The sequence below is a fragment of the Caretta caretta genome, chromosome 3 (assembly GCF_965140235.1).
Source record: "Caretta caretta isolate rCarCar2 chromosome 3, rCarCar1.hap1, whole genome shotgun sequence".
NCBI lineage: Eukaryota > Metazoa > Chordata > Testudines > Cheloniidae > Caretta > Caretta caretta.
The window spans coordinates 206,885,642-206,907,275 of NC_134208.1; the positions used below are offsets into that span (position 1 = coordinate 206,885,642).

The following is a 21,634-nucleotide window of genomic DNA, read 5'->3' on the forward strand; positions in this document are numbered from 1 at the left end:
GGAATGCTATCAGGGCCTGCAGACTGTGGATAGTTGTTTGATGGCCTTAGTAATCTCATCTAAAGAAGGGTTCCTGGACCGCTCCTGCAGGACAGGATCCTGTGGGAGTGAGTCAATGGCTTCATCGGACATAGTCTCCTGAACTATCAGTCCACTATCAAAGTGCTCTGCCCAATGAGAGAGAACAGCACCTTTGTCTGTGAGCAGCCGGTTACCATCTGTTGTGAGGACTGGGGCTGTACCACTGGATTTTGGGCTGCATGCAGCTCAGAATTCTTCATAGAAGGCCTTCATGTCATGTTTGTCAGCCACTTTCTGCAGGCTTCTGCTCCCACCAGTGGTTCTTCATAATCACACTTATTTTGGTACATCAGTGACATCATATTTAAGACCGCCAAAGACTTTTCCTTTTAGTGATACCTTTGTAATTTGCTAATTCCGTTCTGTTCTGTTCTGATCTAATAACATAGGGTAGAATAGCTTGTTCTGGTTTGAATATTTTTGAAGGGGCATATTGGAGATTATAAATTTTAATGTGTTTGAATTTTCTGAAGTATTTTTGGATTCTTAAATTATTTATAGTTGTTTCAAAAATAGCATATTTACAGCATTGTCAGGTGGATTGGTGTTCATCTTCTCCAACAACTACTTTAACTGCGTGCTTTTGTTCAATTATAACCATTCCATGCACATATCTGGAGAAACGTTTTCATCCACCAGCAAAAATGTAACTGCATTGACATACTAGTTAAAACTTTACAAATCTATTACTGTTAAAAAAGTTTATTTGCTTAATGTATTTGTCCGGTCACCAGTTTTCCCTCCTGTAGGGCTCTGACTTCAGGAGGGTAATGTAGCTGGTAGGCCCAACAGTGTCCTATGATTAGTTGATTTGTTTCTTATGAAGAAATAAAATGTAATGTGAGTAAATTTTCCACTGCTATGAGCTAGAAACAAAGAAGCTTATCTATTTAACTGTTAATGTGCCTGGAGAGCTTTGCCCAGTATTCACTCTTTATTCTCAAGGGAAAGCTGATTTGCTGACAATTTAAGGTCCAGCTGCATCATGGGCCACTGTATTAAGCACTGTATAAACATGTAATAAAAATGCTGGTCCCTGTCCCCAAAGAATTTATACTGTGTTTTCTTTACTCTTTGGCAGCTTAAGTTGTACATTTGAACAATGGCTTGATCATTCTGTATTTCCTTTCTTTTTTGTTTAGTGAAACAAAGAGGCTGGAATTGGAAAGAAAACTGTTTGAGTACAGCAAATCTGATACATACATGTAAGTCTATTAAAATACTACTTATGCATTATTTTATTTTCATTAGGACAATGTGGAGATCACTATATGCTTTTGAAATAGCATTGTAAAGTTTGTCAGTTTAAAAAAGAATTTAATATTCACATGTTCAATATAATATAGGAGCTTATTAAATGTCTGTCTGTTACAGTAGCAGAAACAGTTGATGAAAAATGTCTTGAGTGTCTAATGAAATGTGACCATATTCTCCTTACTCTGTATTATTACTGAAACTTTGTGTATGACTTTGTTAGACTTTCTTTCTGCAAAACCTTGGTGATCTAATTCATATGAGGAAGATTCAGACAATTGTTATGGAAGTTTACCACCCTGGCCATAAAGTGTAGTCTTTTATGATAACTTAAAAAAAGGATGATATTTTACGTGTCCCATAAAAACAAATAGAAACTGTCCCTGAGCAAATAGACCCCAATGTTCAGCTTTCCAGAATTCAAATTCTTTCCATGATGCGTGTGAATGAATCCCATTAAAGTAAATATAAATTAACCCATGGACATCAACAGGAGAATATTCTTTCCACAGTGTATACTGCCACTACTAGAAAATAAAAGGTGTGTGCTGGTATGATGGGGTCTATAAATCCCCCACAAAACAGACTGCAAGACCAGCCCTGCCCCTGCTCAGTTGTGAGAAATGTCAGTTATGGAGAGACATACTCTCAGCTGCTTTAGCTAATGAGGGCAAGCCCAAGTATTAAGAGGGAGGAAGAGGAAGGGAAAGGGTAGAATAGCTTGAGACTTCAAGGGAGTAGCAACTCTATCAGACTGAGAGATTTATAACCTTCTTGAGTACAAGGGAGGTAACCAGAGATGGAAGCACTGGGGGCCAAAGGCTTTTTGACTCAGTTCTATTACGTTCGTTGATTCTGCCTTTTTTTTTCTTGTTGATGGGATTTAAGCCATTGTTGCCCAGGTCCTGGACTGAGCCATGCTGCTTCGACTGGGACTTTGGACAAGGTGGTGCCAGTCTCTGCTGATAGCTTCTTGTACTTGACTTTTAAATAACCAAAATTAAAAAAAACCAAAATACCACAGCCACCCAGGAGATATATTAATGGTGAGGATAGAATTTTATTTTGATGAAACAGAGATGACTGCCTCTTCTACAACTTGCATAGTCACAAGTGGGAATGAGCATGGCTGTGATAAGAAAAGCACAGAGCTGGGAGTGGAGGAGTCAAAGCATCAGTGACAGCTGCGGGGAAAAACAGCCTTGTGGTATTCACAAAACTTTTCTTTTCCCTACTTCCAGCAGTCATGGGTAGGAAAGGGGAGCCTGGACAGGAGGCAAAAACCTGCCTCTCTTCTAGCCAAATTGAGACTGCTGGCAAGTGTTATTTATGATTTGTATTATGGTATTTGCCAAGAAGCTCTGGTCAGAATTAGGACCCCACAGTGGTGGGTAGGCTCTCTACAAACATATAGAAAGACAGTCCTTGCTGTGATGCTTCATATAATACAAATGAAGAATCTTTCTTCTTCAATCTCTTCTGAAAACACATGCATGTAGAATTGTATCTTTGGAAAACTTCATGAGAGATCTAATAACATATATATTCCTCTGATTCAAAAGATACATCCTCTAAGACTAACTTTACAAATTACAACCTGAAAAACTGTCTAGTATGTGGCAAGTGAAAAATATAGAAAATATCCTCCAGTTTTCATGCAGCTTTCTCTAGTAATAAAATAATTAAGGTAGAGAAAAAATTCATGTGTAAGTAAAAGAGTTTTGAATGGTAAAATGTATCAAATCAGTTCTAAAAGATACTGTATGAGGGATTGATGCTGTAGAAATGCTCTGTATATACAGTGAAATTGAATCACCAAGAAGGAAGAATAAACCATCACTGTGCATTCTGAAATAAATAATATTACAGATATACAGTTTTGATCTCTTAAAAAACACCGTTCTATTTGGCTAAAATTGCCTTCTGCAGTTGCTGGCCCACTGACGCTCCACGAGCATCCCTGGTGGTTTTGTTCCAGTGGGGTACTTCCTTGTCGGGCAAACATGTAATGCTAATTCGACCCTCTCTTTGCCTTCCCAAAGTTGAAGCCATAAGAGTCTACCCAAGCATAACTGTCCTTTATAAAATATATATAATTTTAATCAGTTTTTCCTGATACAACACATATACCAAAATACCAGACTCATCAGAATACACAAAGTAAATAAATAGGGTTTGGATAAAGGGAGGGGAAGCAACATATCTATCTTTAGGGTCTACTTTAATCATAGACCTCTTAAAAACCAGCTCAAATTGCTTTGAATTTTTTGGGCTTTCTTTTTCTGCAGAATGATAGTCATTTGTTAGCTGCGAGGTCAGTGATCTCACTGAGCCCTGCATTAATATTTGTGGGGATAGACTTTTCCATTTTTGCAGGAATAATTTTTTAGAAACAAAAGCTGCACATTGGAACCAGGCTGCCTTGTTACCAGGTAAACTTCAGGTATCAGGAATATTTCCAAGAATGAAACTTAAGGGGGAGGACTCTAATTTAGCATCAAATATGAAATTGGTTCTTAGACTGACCTCAGACTAGAAATTCTTGATACGGGACACTCCCAAAATATATGTGCTAATATAGAATCCAAGGGAGTTACATTTCCAACAGTGGTCAGCATTTATGAGGCCCATTACCATTAACCTATGTGAGGACCAGTATATTCAAAAAAATTTCTTTTGGTGAATAAGCTGTAGACTCGGGTCTCTAGTTGCTTTTTAAACATTAGATAATAGTGTATTCAGTGGACAGAGATAGTTGTGTATCCAAATCTCTATTCTAAGCAACTCAAATTATCAATCTTTGGCAGAGATTTTTGGGCCAAAAATAGTAAAAGGTTACTGCTGGCTGAATAAATCTAAGACGTTTCTTCCAAAATAATAACAATTCTGGGTTTTGTCCATCCAGTCCCTCCACATGAAGGTTTTGCCACTGATTTTTAAGGCTAGGGATGGAAGCAGAATTTTCTAGTCAGGTTTGACCAAGCTAGCCTCGCAGCCGTGATTGTGGGAGCTCTGGAGCCATCAAATCTATAATAATTTGATCCCACAATGATGTTAACTGGGAGATTGTATATACTCATTCATTCTGAACCCAATGTGGGGGTTGTGTGGTCATATCTAACAGCCACAAAGATGTCTGGCTTAACAAAAAGGAGATCTAGTTTTCCAAGTTGGGAAAACAAAATTCTCCCAGAGATAGGGGGAGCTATAATTTGTTCAGAGTCAGTCTAGGTTTCTTACCTGTACCCCAAAGGAATGTTCTGAAAATATTATTGAATTTCTTAAAATAAGTTTGAGGAATAGAAATAGAAAGTTCTGGGAAAGAAACCCAGCATGACTGTCTATTATATCGCCAAGCTCATGAGAACGATGATGGATGAGTACAGAATATGTTCAGTATGTACCCTGATTCACTAATACAGGGATGGGATCTCCCATGGCTTATGGACAGTCAGCCTAGGACTTCTTGTTTTTAAAAAGTCTGTCTGGCACTAAGAAATCCATCCTTCTCTCCAGAGAGAGCAGATAGCTTTCCCATGATGATGTGTGCATTTTGTCTGAGTAGGGCTCATATACTGGAAAATAAACGTGTGAAAAGGCTGGGGAAATCAATATACTGAGTTATTCATTTCCACTGACTGTCTGTCTGTTTCTCTTTTTTTATCTGATATTACTTTAGATGAGTTGGAATTTCTCTGAAAACACTGGCAGTTTGGAAGACTTAACGTTCCTGTCTATATGACAATCATTCAACAAACACCGTTCCTTACAAACCCAACTAATTTTTAATGTGAACTAATATAAATTGGTTGGAATTAGAAATATAATGCATGAAGTCTGAAAATATAGTGGATTTTTTGGGAAAGTTTGTTTGTCCACTTATTTTTGTGTCCTTTTGAATGCTATTTTAAAATAAAATTTAAATCTAAGTTACTTAGGTGTAGCATCTTGCCATTTATAATGTAGCCCTGAATAAATTGCTCAGATCTATACTTAGGCTTTTAGGAGAAAAAGAGTAATACTGAATACTGTACTAGCATTTTTTAAAAAATCTCTCTCCCATAAATAAACTGTCAAATTGTTACGTCTGATTTCACTGTACATCATAAAAAGTCTTGTTTCCCCCCCCATAGGGCGAAAGTAAACTTCATAAAACTAAAAAAATACTTAAAAGAAATACGTGAACGGCAAAAAAATGCTGTGTTGCGAAACCAAGAATTTTTAAAGGACTTTGATCGTATTGAAGCTCATCTTAGGACTTTTACAAGTTCAGAGGCACTTCAGAAATTGAAGGTAATACTTGTTTAAATACCATAATACAACAGTTGTAATAATACAGAGGAAACTAGATTGACTTTGGCAACGTGTTATGCACATCAACATTTCAGATATCAGTGAATCCTCGTAATGTATTTTTGCAATGCTTAATATTTGTCCCTTTGGGAGTAGGGAAACCTGAAATGAGCTAATGTGACCTTGTAGACAAATGGGTAGTCTGTAAGGCTTTATTATAGTTTGTGGGTTTAGTTTTGTGAAGTGCTGAGCGTCTCTTGTGAGATGCCAAGTGCTCTCAAATCCCTTGGAAGCAAGGAGGAATTGAGGATGCTCAGCACCTTGCAGGATTGCGCCATGTGTTTGCAATAATATTGTAGTTCACTGTTGTTATGCCAACTATTAGCCAAGTAGATGCTGCTGTTCCATGATCAGTTAAATTGGAACTTTGGGAAGGTTATGCAAAGTTTTCCTAATGATTTCTTTCCAAGATTTTTATTCTTTCACTAGATGGTTTTCAACTTTTGTAACAAAACATCATTGCATTTGGCATAGCAAAATAAAAAACACGTCATGAAACCAGCTGGAAGACCATCCTAGTATAATTGGTGGTGTCCTGCTTTGCTCACCACTTTTCCTCTTACTTTTCTATATTGCCTCTGCTGATGCCATTGGAAGAGTTTTAAGGGCTTGTCTTCACGTACAACTCTGCATTGGTGCAGCTGCGCCACCATAGCGCTTTAGTGAAGATGCTACTACACTGACAGACAAGCTTCTCCTGCCCTTGTAGTGAATCCACCTCCCTGAGAGGCGGTAGCTGTGTTGATGGGAGAAGCTCCCGTTGACATAGCACTGTCTACACGGGGGGCTAGGTTGATATAACTACATTGCTCAGGAGCATGGATTTTTCGTGCCCCTGAGCAATGTAGTTATATCGGTACAGGTCTGTAGTGTAGATCTGGCCTTAATTGACTGATGAGGCTGTTATGTTAGACATAGTTCAGCCTTCTCCTGCCTTTCTTTACTGCTGCTGATATATCACCAGTTCATTGTTTAGTGGCAAGATTAATGGTTGGTTTCAGAGTAGCAGCCGTGTTAGTCTGTATTCGCAAAAAGAAAAGGAGGACTTGTGGCACCTTAGAGACTAACCAATTTATTTGAGCATAAGCTTCCGTGAGCTACAGCTCACTTCATCGGATGCATAATTAAAGTGGAAAATGCAGTGAGGATGTTTTTATACACACAGACCATGAAAAAATGGGTGTTTATCACTTCAAAAGGTTTTCTCCCCCCACCCCACTCTCCCGCTGGTAATAGCTTATCTAAAGTGATCAAGATTAATGGTGACCTCAGATTAGCTCTGCAATTTATTTGCATGCTTCATTCTTGTTGGTTATAATGCCATAATTTTTTCATTAAAAGCCAATTCTCTAACATTTTGATGGCAGGCACAGCAACAGGGAAATGTGATTCAGATGAAATCACACTTTTCCAAAGTTGATGAGAACTTTAAACTTTGCTATTGGGGTGATAAATTAAGGGAACTAGCCCTGTGGGATGCTTTACCTCATGTACTTTGAGTATAGATAGAAAGTGAACTAATAGGAACATCTGAGCATCAAATGACCAGATTAAGTGGAACCAGAAAATTGTAGAATTCATACTTCTGGGCTCATCTGTGGTGGCTGTTTCATGCAGAATCAAAAAGAAATCTGATAACTCCCAGCCTCTCTCCCCATTCAGACCCCTTACCAGCTATGTTTGCAGCCCTGATTATGCAAAAGAACTCATTGCTGATCTCACTGAATGTAATGTAACCAAAGTGTGCCAGTTTTATAAAGTGAGACGTTGTCTTAGTATGAAGGAGATTATGAAACTAGCGCTTAAGTCTGTTCTGCTTTTTTCATTTTTTACAAATTAAAGGCATTTAGTATGTAATGTGCAAAACAAAATAGTCTTTTCTTACTCCTTCCACTGGCCAGTGACATGGTACAACCACGGCCCTTCTCTTCTTACTGTATTGCTTCCTGGTCTCGGTCTATCACTAGAAAGATCTATTTTATTTGACGCTATGGGAGTGGGATGTTGCAATTAATTTTAGAAAGGCAGATATCATTACTATCTGCGTTACTTGTTGCTGGCTCACATGATGTAGAAGCTGTGCACCAAGCTCTGTCATTTTGGTCATCAGTAACTTATTATGGAAGGTAATAGACATACAACTCCTCTGACCCGAAAGTTTTTATGGTAATGAAGAAACTTTATGCTTGTAGGAATAAAAATAATGTTTAATACTCACTTCATGAGTATTCTGAGAGAGAATAAATTGCAAAGGGAGGTTGTGGAATCTCCATGATTGGAGATTTTAAAGAGCAGGTTAGAGATGGTCTAAATATCTAGTCAGGGATGGTCTAAATAATATCTAGTCCTGCCATGAGTGCAGAGGACTGGACTAGATGATCTCTAGAGGTCCCTTCCAGTCCTATGATTCTATGATCTGCTGAGGCTGTAATAATAGATCATCATCATAATTACCAGTCTGGTCAGTTTTTATGAAAATTTTTGACTTTTGGTCAAAAAAAAAGAAGTTTTTTTTGTTTGCTTATTGAAGAAAAGGTTTTTTGTGGAAAGTGGACACTTTTTATGAAAAGTTTTGTGTCATCAAATATCCAATTTTCTCTTGGGGAAAAACAGTTTAAAGGGGAAATTTTTGACCAGCCTTAGTCACATAATATTGACATAGTGATAACATTTTAATCTCATCCTGATAAATTGAAATTAGTTCTACCTTTTCAAAATGTAGCTTTCTGACACCAAGCAGAAGAGTAAAATTTTCAAATGTAGCGGTTTCTTTGCTGTTCAGGAAGGTACAGTCTCTGATCCAGATATATCTCTAGATCAGTGGTTACCAAACTTTTACAACCTGTGAACCCCTTTCACTAAAATATCAAGTCTCGCAAACTCCCTCCTAAAAATGAATATTTCCAGGGATTTTCTTCTTTACCTGAATATAAATTATAAAAGCATGATCTTGGAAATATAAAATTTGTTTTTATGACATGCTTATTACACACTATTTACTATTATTTATCATTATAGTATTTTTATTACACTATGAAAACAGCAACAATCTTCCAATATCTCACTTTCGTAGCTTGTATCACTTTGAATAAGCCTGTTATAAGACAAGGCCCCTGTGTTTCATCAAGGAGTATCAGATGTGAAACAACATGAAGGTATTTAAGAAGCCAACTCAAAGAGTTCCTTCCTCCTACAGAAGCATTCAGGTCTTGAGCAGTCCAGGCAAACAACGCATGTTACAACAAAGCTTAAACTTTTTCTTCATAATAATTTTTAAAACTACACTAGCTGCCTATTTAATTTTAAAAACAGCAAAAAATATCCACCTCCCTTTCCATTTCTTATAAGAAGTCTTGAAGTTTAAATCTCCTCCGTGTGATAGATATGCTTGCTTTGATCTGCTTAGCTCTTGGAAGTCCAGGGGCTCCGGGCTGCTGGCCCCGTGCTGCCGGCCCTGTGCTGCCCAGGGTTCCTAGGGACAGCTCTGTCCGCTATTAAGGAATTTTTTCCCAAGAACCCCCTGTAACATTTCATGAACCCCCAGGGGTTCACGAACCCCAGTTTGGGAACCACTGCTCTAGATGATATTGGTCACAAAGGCCAAGGGTTTTTTTTTTAAAAATGAAAGGATGTGTACAGTAGGCTCTATGTCCAGTTTTTGAAACCTAAGTGGCCCAATTCTTCAGAAGAAGTGTAGAGTCAGCAGCTCCTGTGGAAGTCATTAGGAAGGAAGCTGAAGAGACCGAGAGATGTGAGGGGACTAAGACTGATAATGAGAGGAAAAAGGATAGTTGAGAAATCCATTTGTGTTGGGAAGAGGGAAATAGGTAAGCATTCCTGAAACAGAGAGAGGATGAGGTGTGAACATAAACAGAAGAAAAATAGAAAGGAAGGAAAAAGTGTGAAATTGTACATGAGAATAGGAGAGAAGGCAACAAAGGGAGAAAAGTAAAGGAAGAAATGATGCACAGTGAAAATGTTAGAAAATTTAACATTTTTTGTCATTTCTGGCTCTCTTCCCTTCATACACACCCCAAATCCCTCATCAGGAGGTACCATATGAGTCCCACAGTGCATTTGCCTACCCAGGTCTTTGTTTTCTTAAATTTGTCCATGGAAATCAAAATGATTTTGAACAGGTGTGTCAAGTAGACTTGACCATTCAGAAGGATTGTGCCAGAAGGTCATATAACTGTAAAAGAAAAATGTCTGTGAGTGGGTACAAAAGGCCTATCTGGATTATTTTATGTACCCTACACTAGTGCTTGATTTGCCCGCCTGCTTCACCTGGCCAGAGATGGCATTAGACCTCCGCCCACGGAGTTGATTTGGCAGCTATTTCAGCCTAACTTCTTGTCAGCAAGTTAAGGAAGTATGGGCTGGATGAATGCACTATAAGGTGGGTAGAAAGCTGGCTAGATTGTCGGGCTCAACGGGTAGTGATCAATGGCTCCATGTCTAGTTGGCAGCCGGTATCAAGTGGAGTGCCCCAAGGGTTGGTCCTGGGGCCGGTTTTGTTCAATATCTTCATAAATGATCTGGAGGATGGTGTGGATTGCACTCTCAGCAAATTTGCGGATGATACTAAACTGGGAGGAGTGGTAGATACGCTGGAGGGGAGGGATAGGATACAGAAGGACCTAGACAAATTAGCGGATTGGGCCAAAAGAAATCTGATGAGGTTCAATAAGGATAAGTGCAGGGTCCTGCACTTAGGATGGAAGAATCCAATGCACCGCTACAGACTAGGGACCGAATGGCTAGGCAGCAGTTCTGCAGAAAAGGACCTAGGGGTGACAGTGGACGAGAAGCTGGATATGAGTCAGCAGTGTGCCCTTGTTGCCAAGAAGGCCAATGGCATTTTGGGATGTATAAGTAGGGGCATAGCGAGCAGATCGAGGGACGTGATCGTCCCCCTCTATTCGACATTGGTGAGGCCTCATCTGGAGTACTGTGTCCAGTTTTGGGCCCCACACTTCAAGAAGGATGTGGATAAATTGGAGAGAGTCCAGCGAAGGGCAACAAAAATGATTAGGGGTCTGGAACACATGAGTTATGAGGAGAGGCTGAGGGAGCTGGGATTGTTTAGCCTGCAGAAGAGAAGAATGAGGGGGGATTTGATAGCTGCTTTCAACTACCTGAAAGGGGGTTCCAAAGAGGATGGCTCTAGACTGTTCTCAATGGTATCAGATGACAGAACGAGGAGTAATGGTCTCAAGTTGCAGTGGGGGAGGTTTAGATTGGATATTAGGAAAAACTTTTTCACTAAGAGGGTGGTGAAACACTGGAATGCGTTACCTAGGGAGGTGGTAGAATCTCCTTCCTTAGAGGTTTTTAAGGTCAGGCTTGACAAAGCCCTGGCTGGGATGATTTAACTGGGAATTGGTCCTGCTTCGAGCAGGGGGTTGTACTAGATGACCTTCAGGGGTCCCTTCCAACCCTGATATTCTATGATTCTTGAATATGGTGATGATAGACAGGTTTGCATGCAGGCCACCACAGACCACTGTTTAATAAGGGGCTTGCTATTTTAAAAACAAACAGAAAATATAAATAAAATGAACCCCCCCGTGATACAGTATATTAATGTGGCCCTAAGTAAGAACACAGGAATTTCCATGTTGGTTCAGACTAGTCCAATATTCTGTCTCTGACTGTGGCCAGTATCAGCTGCTTCAGAGTAAGGTGAAACTTCTGTAGGGTTTGAGGTTGGCAAATGTGTAGTACTATAACTAGATAGTCTTGTTATCTATTTGGGTGTCCAATCCTTTTTTGAATCCTTCTAAGCTCTTAGCCTCAGTGATATGTTGTGGCAGAAAGTTCCACTCGGTAATTTTACACTGTGTAAAAATGTATTTCTTTTTAATCACTTTTAAAAATGTGCTGCCATTCATTTCCTTTGATGCCCCCTAGTTTTTGTATTCTAAAAAAGAGTGACTAGCAATGCCTGATCTGCCTTCTCTCTACTATTCCTTCCTTTTTATCCGTTTGTCACGTTCTGGCCTATTCATCTTAAGGTAAAGCTTTGTATTCTCTTTTCATTTGGAAGTTTTCCATCCTTCTAATCATTCTTGTTCCCTCTTTTGGAACACCCTCTATTTCGGATATGTCATTTTTGAAATGGTTTGATTAGAACTGTTCATGCTGATGAAAATTCCTTTTGAATTCTAGTACCTTTGCACTTAAATCTCTGATTCGGAAGGTCCTTTTCCTGGAGGCAGTGACTTCAGTTTATAGAATGAATAATTTTCAGGTTCTAGTGGCTGACCCACCTGTATAAAATTCTTCAGAAGCAGAGAGCATCTTTGGAGGAAATTTAGGATGTGTTCATGGGTGGCAATTGATTTCCACTTTAATAAGTCATGCGTGCTTCTAACATCCTATGCCTGTATACCCATCCTAATAACTTTTTTTCATAGCTACCTCTGGCTTATATCTGTTAACTTTTTTTTAAATCTGTGAGCTGCAGCTGTAGAACGTCCTTTCCCCACACAGCTGGAGATCTGTTAGCCATGCCCCAGATCCCAACTATGCATTGCTGTAGATGGAGTCTGGAGGAGCATGCTTGGTTTGTAACTCCTTGCATGGGCTCACTTGCACCATACCTCTCCTTTAGAGTAGAACTGTTAACAGCTCTTCCTACAGACTGTATGCACCTGTGATTGGGACAGGAAAGATTGGCCTAAGGTTATAGATATCCTTCAGATTGGTGCATTATTCAGTGTGTCCTTATAAACAAAATGTGATGCACATTATGATTTAAAGTGGGCCCAGTAAATGTTGTAAATGAACTGATGTGGGCCCCAATTACTCTATATACTGTTCTGTATGTAATGTCTTCAGTACTCCCCTTTAGAAGTTCTTATACCATCATTTCATTTTTTTTTTTTTTTTTTACTGGGTTGGTGCCATTTTTACTCAGCTCGTTGGAGAAAGCACAGCTCTCAGAGCCCTTGTGCAATACTGGTGGAATGATTCCACTGTCTGATTTCCTATTTGTGGCAATTTTCAGGATTAAATGGATTAATAGAGAATTATGAAGATAGTAATCATTCAAACTGGCCTATAGACGTGCAGGAAAAAATTAAGTTATTAATTTTCAGCACCTTTTCTTTTTTTGGGTGGCGAGAGAATGCCTGCAGGAGTGAATTAGCTTAACTCCACGTTCAGCGTATTAAATGGCTATTGTTACCAACTACTTTTCTTTACAAAAAAAGCTTAACTTGTTTCCGTGTGCTTCTGCAGTTTGTTCAATAACTGTTGGAAGCTTAACTGAAATAATTTATGTAAGCTTTTGGGAAAACTGAGTAGTTAAACATTAATTAGTTTGGAGTACCAGGTGTAAAATGCTTGGTTGAATATAGACTTTTTTTCCTTGTATTGCAAATTTTATGAAAAAATGTATGTGGAAAATAACACTTTTTATATATGCAGATTGAGAATTAAAGTACAGAGCTGTCCAAGTTGATTAGTTATCAGATGTATTTCTCCCTGTATACTACCCAATTCAAAGTACATAGTGAAGTGCACCCACTCAGGACCAGTGTAATCTGTTCTTAAGGTTTACAATTACTAACATGCAGTACTAATTATAGGTGCTGTATATGCTTAGCTTCTAAGCAATAGTCCTCCTATGACTGCGTTACTTTTGGTCAATTAAACAATGTAGTGGAGGAGAAGATATTTTTATGTAGTTCTTTGTTAGTAACATGAGAGCAAGTTGTTTTTTTCATGCTGTGTTGCTCTTTGTAACATCTGCAGTATATTTTCTCATTAGAATAGCTCAGCAAATTGTAAACTGACTTACATAAAACAATACAAAATTTAAAGCTCAGCATTTCACTGCAAAGCAGCAAAGTTATTATGTAGAAATAGCCAAAATAATCTGGAATTATAAAAAACATGAATAAATGTCTGAGTCCACAAGTTGTTGTTACTCTTTAGAATCATGAAACAAGTGAACACATGAAAACCCACAGGAGGATGCACAAGCCACATACAACATATGTTTTTCCTGGAAACTAAAACATATTTTGAAAGGAATGGTGTCTTTGGATGTTTTCTTATGAGCTGTTAAACATCTTTGTTTTTCTCAGATAAGATTATATCTTTGTGAATAACGAATTGTCTTACATTCCAGTTAATTACTTTTATGCCATTGATTTCCTTGATTACTGTACAAATTGTGCCGTATAAGTATTTGTTGATCTGTGTGTGTGTGTATGTATGACTACATTTTTATAATACATAAATCATTTATATGATGGTTCTATTTATATGTAGGTACAATACGAAGGAGAAATTAAAAGTATGCTGTCACTTCAGAAGAATAGCATGCCAATAAAAGGTGACGAAGATAGCAATGAGCAGGTAATGGAAAAGAAGTGGAAAACTATATATATTTTGTTACTTGAACACTTCGGTGTTCTCCTCTAAGGTGTACCATTCAGTAAATGGTTGTTGCAAAATGCCTTTTAAGTGTGGAATTTTTGCCATATCATTTCTATTGTGAAACAGTGCTTTCACAACAAAATCAAGCAGATAAATTGAAAAAATTGCACTAATATTTTTATCATGGTAAAAAGAGAACCATAATAAACTGAAGAAAAAGACCGGTGTGTGTTTGTTTTTCTGGTCAGCTGCTATTTTTATATTTTAATACCAAAGATTGTGAAAAGAATTTTGAACTCTGAAAAATATTCTTAATGAAATTACACAAAATACAGTAATTTATTTATATGACATTCATAATTTTGTACATTTTGAGCTTTTCTTGAAAGAAGCAAAAAAAATTGCATATCTAAGCAACAGACAAAAAGACTGACAAGGAATACTTAAATATATTCTGCTATATATCTGCAGTAATGCAGGCTTCTAATCCCTCCTCCTATCGCCGTATAAATGATACAGTTCAAGACCATAGCTGTTTTCTTCACTAAAAGCAGTAAAGCTCTTTTAGATGAAATGTCTAAAAACATCTTGTAATAACTTGGAGCATGCTGGCAAGAGTAGTCACTTGTGACTATGTGTGAAACCCCCTCAGCTAGTCGATATTGTAATAAGCAAAAATGGTAGAATCACTCCATTATTCAGAAAAGCCAACAGCATGCTTGTCCCTTAGGCTACAGCATTCATTAAGAAAAGCTTACTGGGCTGAAAGCTGGAAACAGATGATAACGGGATATGATTTTCATATTTAATGCATTCCTTGGAAGAGTATGTGTGCTGCAGATTGATAGAAGAATCAACTGCTACTTTACTAAAAGACTTTCTAGTTTGCCCTATAGCTACCGATGGAATCATTCAGCCAAGAAATTAACTTTTTCTCCTTTTACCTGCTTTATATATCTGCTAAGCAGGTTGCCTGGCTGCCAGTAAATGTTATTATGCAGTTAACTGTTTGGTATTTAAGACTCTTATCAGAAAAGAAACAGAGGCCACACTATTTTGTTTTTATAGTAGGAGGAAGGTTTTCGTTTTTCTTTCTTCAGTGCATTAGCAGGCATTAATCTGAGTTTATGGGAAGTTTTCCCCCATAGATTAAAAAGTTAAAAACCTTGAATTTAGAGCATTCTTTAACCTATAATATACAAAGCAATGGATCCGGCAACCTTGACTTATATAAGCAGGCCTTTAAGAATGCATGAATTATATATATTCAGTTTAGATGTACAGGAAGTCATAGAGTTCTGAAATGCTGAATTTTTCTATTTGTTAAATAATGTTTGGTTTGAAAATAATTTTCATAGAAGATAAAATTCTATAGATTAAAATGTCTTTCTCTTTATTGTACTTGTTACATAAATACCAGAATACTAGTGTTGCTATGGTTCCAAAAAACTCTTTTTCCCATTCAAAATAGAGAAACATTTTGGGTAATGTTAGGAAGCTTAATACGAACCCAAAATTGTCAGTTTACATTGCATTAAAATGATAGTTAAAATTGGGGGTGGGTGGGGGGGTGAAGGCTTATTTGCTGTGAAATACAAAGATGGCGTCTTTAAATTGTTCTGTGGGTATGATGTTTAGAGAGAGATTTTAGCTTATCTGAGTAGAGGGTGGGTAACATGAACACATTAGTGCAACTTAAAACAAAATATCCTTTTGGTGGGTGGTTGTAATTCTGATTTTAATGGCTCTTTCTGCAAGAAATAATCTGAAGAATGTCCCCACTTGTTTACATCTCATTTCGTTTTCAAGAATGTTGTAATTGTTGTTTTTAATTTGGCACTATTTTTGAGCCTAATCATGCCTTTTTCCTTCCCATTCTTAAGTTGACTTTAGATCTCTTTCATTCAGATATGTAAAGAAGGTGAAAGTCATTCTGGTGCTTGGGGTTTGTGCAGTGCCATCAGCATCACTCTAAAGTCCTGCAGTGAAGCAGTGACAATGCCACTAGCAGAGTGGGTGGCACAGAAGGTTTCCCTGTGAGGTGGATGATTGGCACACAGGGTGGCATTGTGGATGGGAAGGGCTATGGACTCTGCCACTATTTGGAGTCTACGGCCCTACTGCCCACATACGTTTTGGAGGCAGGCAGCAGAAACTTCTTCAACTTGTAGGCCAAAGCAATGACCTCAGGGAGCTGCACTGCACACTGATAGGTAGATAAGGACTTGGGTTTCACGTCTTCCACAGCCCTTGCCTACACTTTTCCTGCAGAAAGTCCAGTTTCTGTCTTTTGTGGGAGGGTAACGTGAATAATCCCCAAAGCATAAGCTAATACAAATATAGTGTACAAATTGTGTTCATTGATTTGTTGCATAGTATGGCTTTCCTTACAACTGTTGCCTTTTGGACCAGCACTCCAACAGAGTGATGGGCCTGGCCCGCATTCCTTCTCTCTGACTTCAGTGAGAGTTTTGCCTGGCTGAGTACTGCAGGATCATAGCCTAAGTAGAATTACAGTATTTCTGTACGAAAACCAAGGAGAAAGTGCCACATCTTTTTCAAGACTTTATTAAAATTATACAGCAGGTTGTCGCAAGTAATGACAGTATATCAGATTTTAATTCTGTCTGCGTTTACCTAAATGATATATGTGGCTCCTACATGATTTATTTTTATCTGAATAAACTGTAGTGTTGGGGGAAAATAAGCATCATATTTTATTGTTTAGTCTGAGAAATACAGCTAGGAGAAGTCACCCAATTAACAGGTTCTGAAATGCTTGGCTTGCTTAAAAGTGATGTCTGAGCATCATTAAGGATACTAATGCAAGACATGAAGGCGAAGAGGATGTATATCCTTTGTGTATGGAACTTACTGAGAGAACACATTTGGAAGTAGAAACGTCAAGAGAATATTGTCTAATGTTTTTTCCTGTCCCCAAATATATATGAATATTAGTCAGTCAGTATTTGGAAGGAATAGGTTTGGTTATTGAATAAACTTAATGCGGTTGACCATCTTAAACTGAACTGGATGTTAATGTAATTCCAAATGTGAATGGTGACATGCAGTACTTGGACTTCAAAAGCCTGACAGGACTGGACTGAAGGCATCTGGGGGGCTTAACTGTAAACAGACACAGAGTTGGATTTTTTTAGCAGCACTTTGCCCTGAGAAGCTCTTGCATGGTTGTCTGATGAGTCAGAAGAAACAAGCTGATACTGTGCTGTAGGTTTATATTTTAGAATTGTTGTAACTAAATTGAGTGTCTGTTTAGCAATGTATTTGTATAGGTGTGTTTATTTTCCCATTTTTTTTCTTTCTATAAAAGGTGCTTAATGTGATAGGGAGGAGGTCAAAGGCAGGTGTTTCTGTGGGGTAGAGTGGCTATGAGAAGCTTCCCATCATGGACCTACCGTTTCTAGATGTGGTGGTGGAGTCTGGCCCTTAGCATTCTTTCTTCAAACATCCCATAGATAGCCTATGTCACATTATGTTGTAGGTAACTTACCTATTGCATTTATCTAGCTGTTCCAGTCTAACATATGTCCGCTTCTCTCATCATATGTTGTGAAACATCTAATTGTTAGGGAATTCAAGAAGGGTTTTTGTTTAGATTTTAGCAAATTTTTTTGTTAATAAAATAAAACTAACAGCCCACAAAAACTTTTTTTTTATCTATAAGATTAAACCCCAATTTTTATGTAGTGTGTTTTGGGTTTTCTTTCTTTGGGGATGCCAGGAGAAGAGGATGCAACATAAATTAAGTGCAGTCTACTCTATATGCTAATTTAGTTGGGCCTTCTCAAAACAGCACCTTGGTAGCCAAAGTAAGAGAGACTGAAGGATGGTGTTGGGGGGAGAAATTACATTCCTTTAAAGATTTTCACAGGATTCTCCCTTGTGGGTTTTGTGCCTCCAGTATGAATCAAGTGAGAACTCCCTACATTCTATGGTTCTCTGAGTCAACCCTTCCTCAACCCTCTCTGAAAATGCTCCAGCTACAGGTATTTTAGAGGTCTTGAAATACTGTAGTCTGTTCCTGTCTGACATTGGCAGCCAATGAAGGATCTCCCTCCTGGAGTTGTACAACAGTTTCCAGCTACTGCAGTTCTGGCTTTCATTTCCCATCCTACTTGAGGTAGATGCCTAGTATCCTTTATAGGATAAGTTCCCTGGCATCTACTCAGGACATAAGACTTTTTAGTTTGTATTTAATCTGTTTATTTCCTTTTACAAAAGCTGCATTCACTCTTCCCCAGTATATCGTGTTAATCTATGTGTCAGATAGTTCTGTTCTTTACTATAGTTTCAACCAGTTTGCCTGGTACTGAAGTTAGGCTTACTGGCCTGTAAGTGCCAGGATTGCCTCTGGAGCCTTTTTGGAAAAAATGGCATTACATTAGCTACCCTCCAGTCATCTGGTACTGAGGCTGATTTAAGCGATAGGTTACATATCACGGTTAGTAATTCTGCAAGTTTCATATTTGAATTCCTTCAGAACTCTTGAGTGAATACCATCTGGTCCTGGTGACTTATTACTGTTTAATTTTCAGTTTGTTCCAAAACCACCCCTATTGACACCTCAGTCTTGGACAGTTTCTAAGAATTAACAGGAATATACCAAATAGCCGAGATATCAACGATCACTGGCACTGAAGACTGAGATGGATGATGTGGATTGGCACCAATGTTCCAGAGATACCCAGTTACATTGAAAACACCATGATGGCAGTGCCTAGCACTTAGGGAGCTCAGTGATGAAAAAATTACCTTCTATTGAGACTCAGATCTTCTGCAAGCCTTTCTACCTCTGTGCATCAGGTCTTTAAACCACTCTGAGTTTCCATGTTTCAGGAATTCCATCCCTGGATCAGTTTGTTCCTCAGTAACCTCATCCTTCTCCTTGAAAAATGAGAATTCTGTGACTTTCTGAGCACAATTCCTTCTCCTCTAGTGCCATGGCAGCTATCTATTGGCAGAGTTGTGTAGCTTGGGGTGGAGCGGGGGTCTTTTCCTAGAGGAATCGCTCTCAGCTCTGGGTTTCTGAGCTGTGTGTGCCATGAAGTCTGGCTTCTGCAACCTTCAGGGCATTGTGGGTTTTTTTGAGTCACGAAAGCCCTGGTCTTTTGATGCTTTGGAAACTCTTTACCCAGAAACTCCATGTCTTTTAGGACAATGGCATTGTAATCATGAAACTTTGCAAAAACTTCTCAGCAGTGAAGCATCCTAATTTGTGGAAAACGGAAGACCTTCTATGGCAGTGCTACCTCACATCTGTTAAGAGAATTGGTTTACCAGTGCAGCCTACCGCACAGACCTACATTTGGCCTGTTTTTTGTTGTTGTGCTGAGGAGTCAATACCTAGTCATGGCAGAGCTTGTAGACGTACAGAGAGTAGGAACTCAGCATAGACTCCTTAACAGCATAGACCCAGCATAGACTCCTTAACAAATGGAGTACAGAATATGGAAGCTTCTAACCTTCAAATCAGAGAAACTCTATGCTGAGTAAAACTCAAGGTTCTCCAGATCCCTGATCTAGGTTGCTGTAGTGCCAAATATCAGAGGACATCAAGGAATCAAACTAGGCACAACAAGACTCTGGACTGCTGGGCATTCATGCTGAATAATAGGACTTAATGCTGACCAATGAAGCTTCATGCTGCCACCTCCCCTGGAATGGCTCACTGGGAATTAACGCTGACCTGTAGTGATCTAGTGGTGAGACGTTTGGCCTGGGCTGTATCTCAGGTGTCTCATCTAGTACAATGTCAACCGAACGCTACAGCTGAGACTGTGTCCTCATTGCAAAATAGCTGAATTTTGATGCATTAGGAAAGTAAACATTTTATTCTTGTGAAAGAAAAGTGCTTTAAGAAGGGCAATATTGTGTGTGTGTGTTGTGGAGAATGAGAGGAAATACCTGGGTAAAACAAATAGAAAAGATGGCAATTGAGAGGGTGTAATGGATAAATTAATTTGCCATTTTCCTGTGGGGATTTGACTTCAAATGTGTCGTAGCTGCCAATGAGAGTTGTGTGAGATTCTATAATTTTTTTTTTATAATTTTAGCTAAATCTCTTCGCACTTCCCCCCACAAAATGTACCTCCTTTTCCCTTCATTTTATTTTGCTGCTGGGTGAAAAACTACACAGGAACCAATCCTTATCTTTCAAATTCTAAAATTCAAAGCAGATGAAGAGAAATCCTTATGATCAAAAAGGAGTTTGCTAGCAAGGCAACTTTTGCTATAACATGCAGAGCTGATAAATTCTGATAAATTCTGTTTTGGAACACTAAATCCAGGAGCCACTAAATCCATAAAACATTTGCTGGATAAATTTGAGAGCAGAAAATCGGACCCAAAGGATAATAAAGAGGAACCCAAAGTAGTAGTGATGAAATAAATTGTAAGCTTAAACTGAGTAACATACTCTGAATCTTTCTGCGAATACCTTAGTTTATAGAGTTATTGGATTTTCTTTTGTTTGTGTGTTTAAAAAAAAAAAAAGCTGTACTGTGAAGTTTTGTCACATTGCCAGACTAGGTAAATTTAAGACCCTTCCACGGAGAGGTGGTAGCTGAACCTGTGTGACGGATAAGACCACCCAATGAAAAAGGATGGAGGATGCAACAATGACGCAGTCTACGGGACTCTGTTTTGTTGTCACGCTCAAAAGTGTTAAGATGTTGTTAGAATCCTTCTCTTACTATTCAGCTAATTTTGGTTCAAGGTCTGTTTATACTGACACTGGCCTCCTACTTCTTCTAGTAACCATTCCACAGAAATCTGTTTCATTTATTAAGAAAACCAAAACAAACTTTAAAGTACGTGAAATTTAGAAAGTAAGTGGTCATTCGTTTTGGAAAATTTTTCATTTAAGTTCAGCCAAGTCTTTCAGAGGGGAAGTGTCTCCTGCGGCTACCAGAAGTCTTTGAGAAGAAAGAATTGATTCAGTGGTGGATTTTTGGCACAACTGTTGTTGTTCCTGCTATTGAGACAAACATACAAGAGAGAGAAAAGGGCAGCAATGAAAGAAAAAAGACTTCTGTCTCCCTAATGCTTGCTTTGTTGATGTGTCTTCAGCAGGTGTGCTTTAACATCTGTACCCAGCTCAAGTACCCAGTTTGGGTTTGGTCCTTCTTCATATTGGGGTAAGGTTGCTTACACTGCTTTAGCCTGTTGTGCTGATCATAGTGATGATATGGAGCTCAGCTAATTTAAAAAGTTGGTTAGAAGCCCAAAGAAGGATAGGTGTGAGAGAGAATACAATAAATGTCATAGAAGGGTGTTGTGTAGGGTTTGGCTATAGGAGTGGAGGTGGTATCTGCATCCTTCTCAGTCTGGTCAAAAGATCTTTCAGGATCAGAGAAGGGTGGCCCAATGGTGTGATGGTAAATATCTGGATGATGTGGTGGTGGCGGCAGTGGTGGTTGATGACACTGATTAATGCTCTGGCACACTTGTAAACTTACTCCCTCTCGATCCTGAGTTTGCTACATCCATCATGAATTACCAAGTGCTTTCCTGTAAAGCAATGCTCAGAAGGTGG

The 21,634-nt window shown here is 38.6% G+C and overlaps 1 protein-coding gene across 6 annotated transcripts in view; it reads left to right on the top strand.

Moving 5' to 3' along the window:
• Window positions 1-21,634, top strand: part of KIZ (kizuna centrosomal protein) — a 102,213-nt gene that overhangs the window by 17,268 nt on the left and 63,311 nt on the right. For 5 of the 6 annotated variants that reach the window (XM_048842430.2, XM_075127274.1, XM_048842427.2 and 2 more), the window contains 3 exons: window positions 1,224-1,286; window positions 5,469-5,628; window positions 13,972-14,058. In XM_048842430.2, coding sequence (XP_048698387.2) covers window positions 1,224-1,286; window positions 5,469-5,628; window positions 13,972-14,058 — 310 coding nt within the window. The remainder of the gene's footprint in view (window positions 1-1,223; window positions 1,287-5,468; window positions 5,629-13,971; window positions 14,059-21,634) is intronic. The other variant, XM_048842429.2, reaches the window with a different exon arrangement.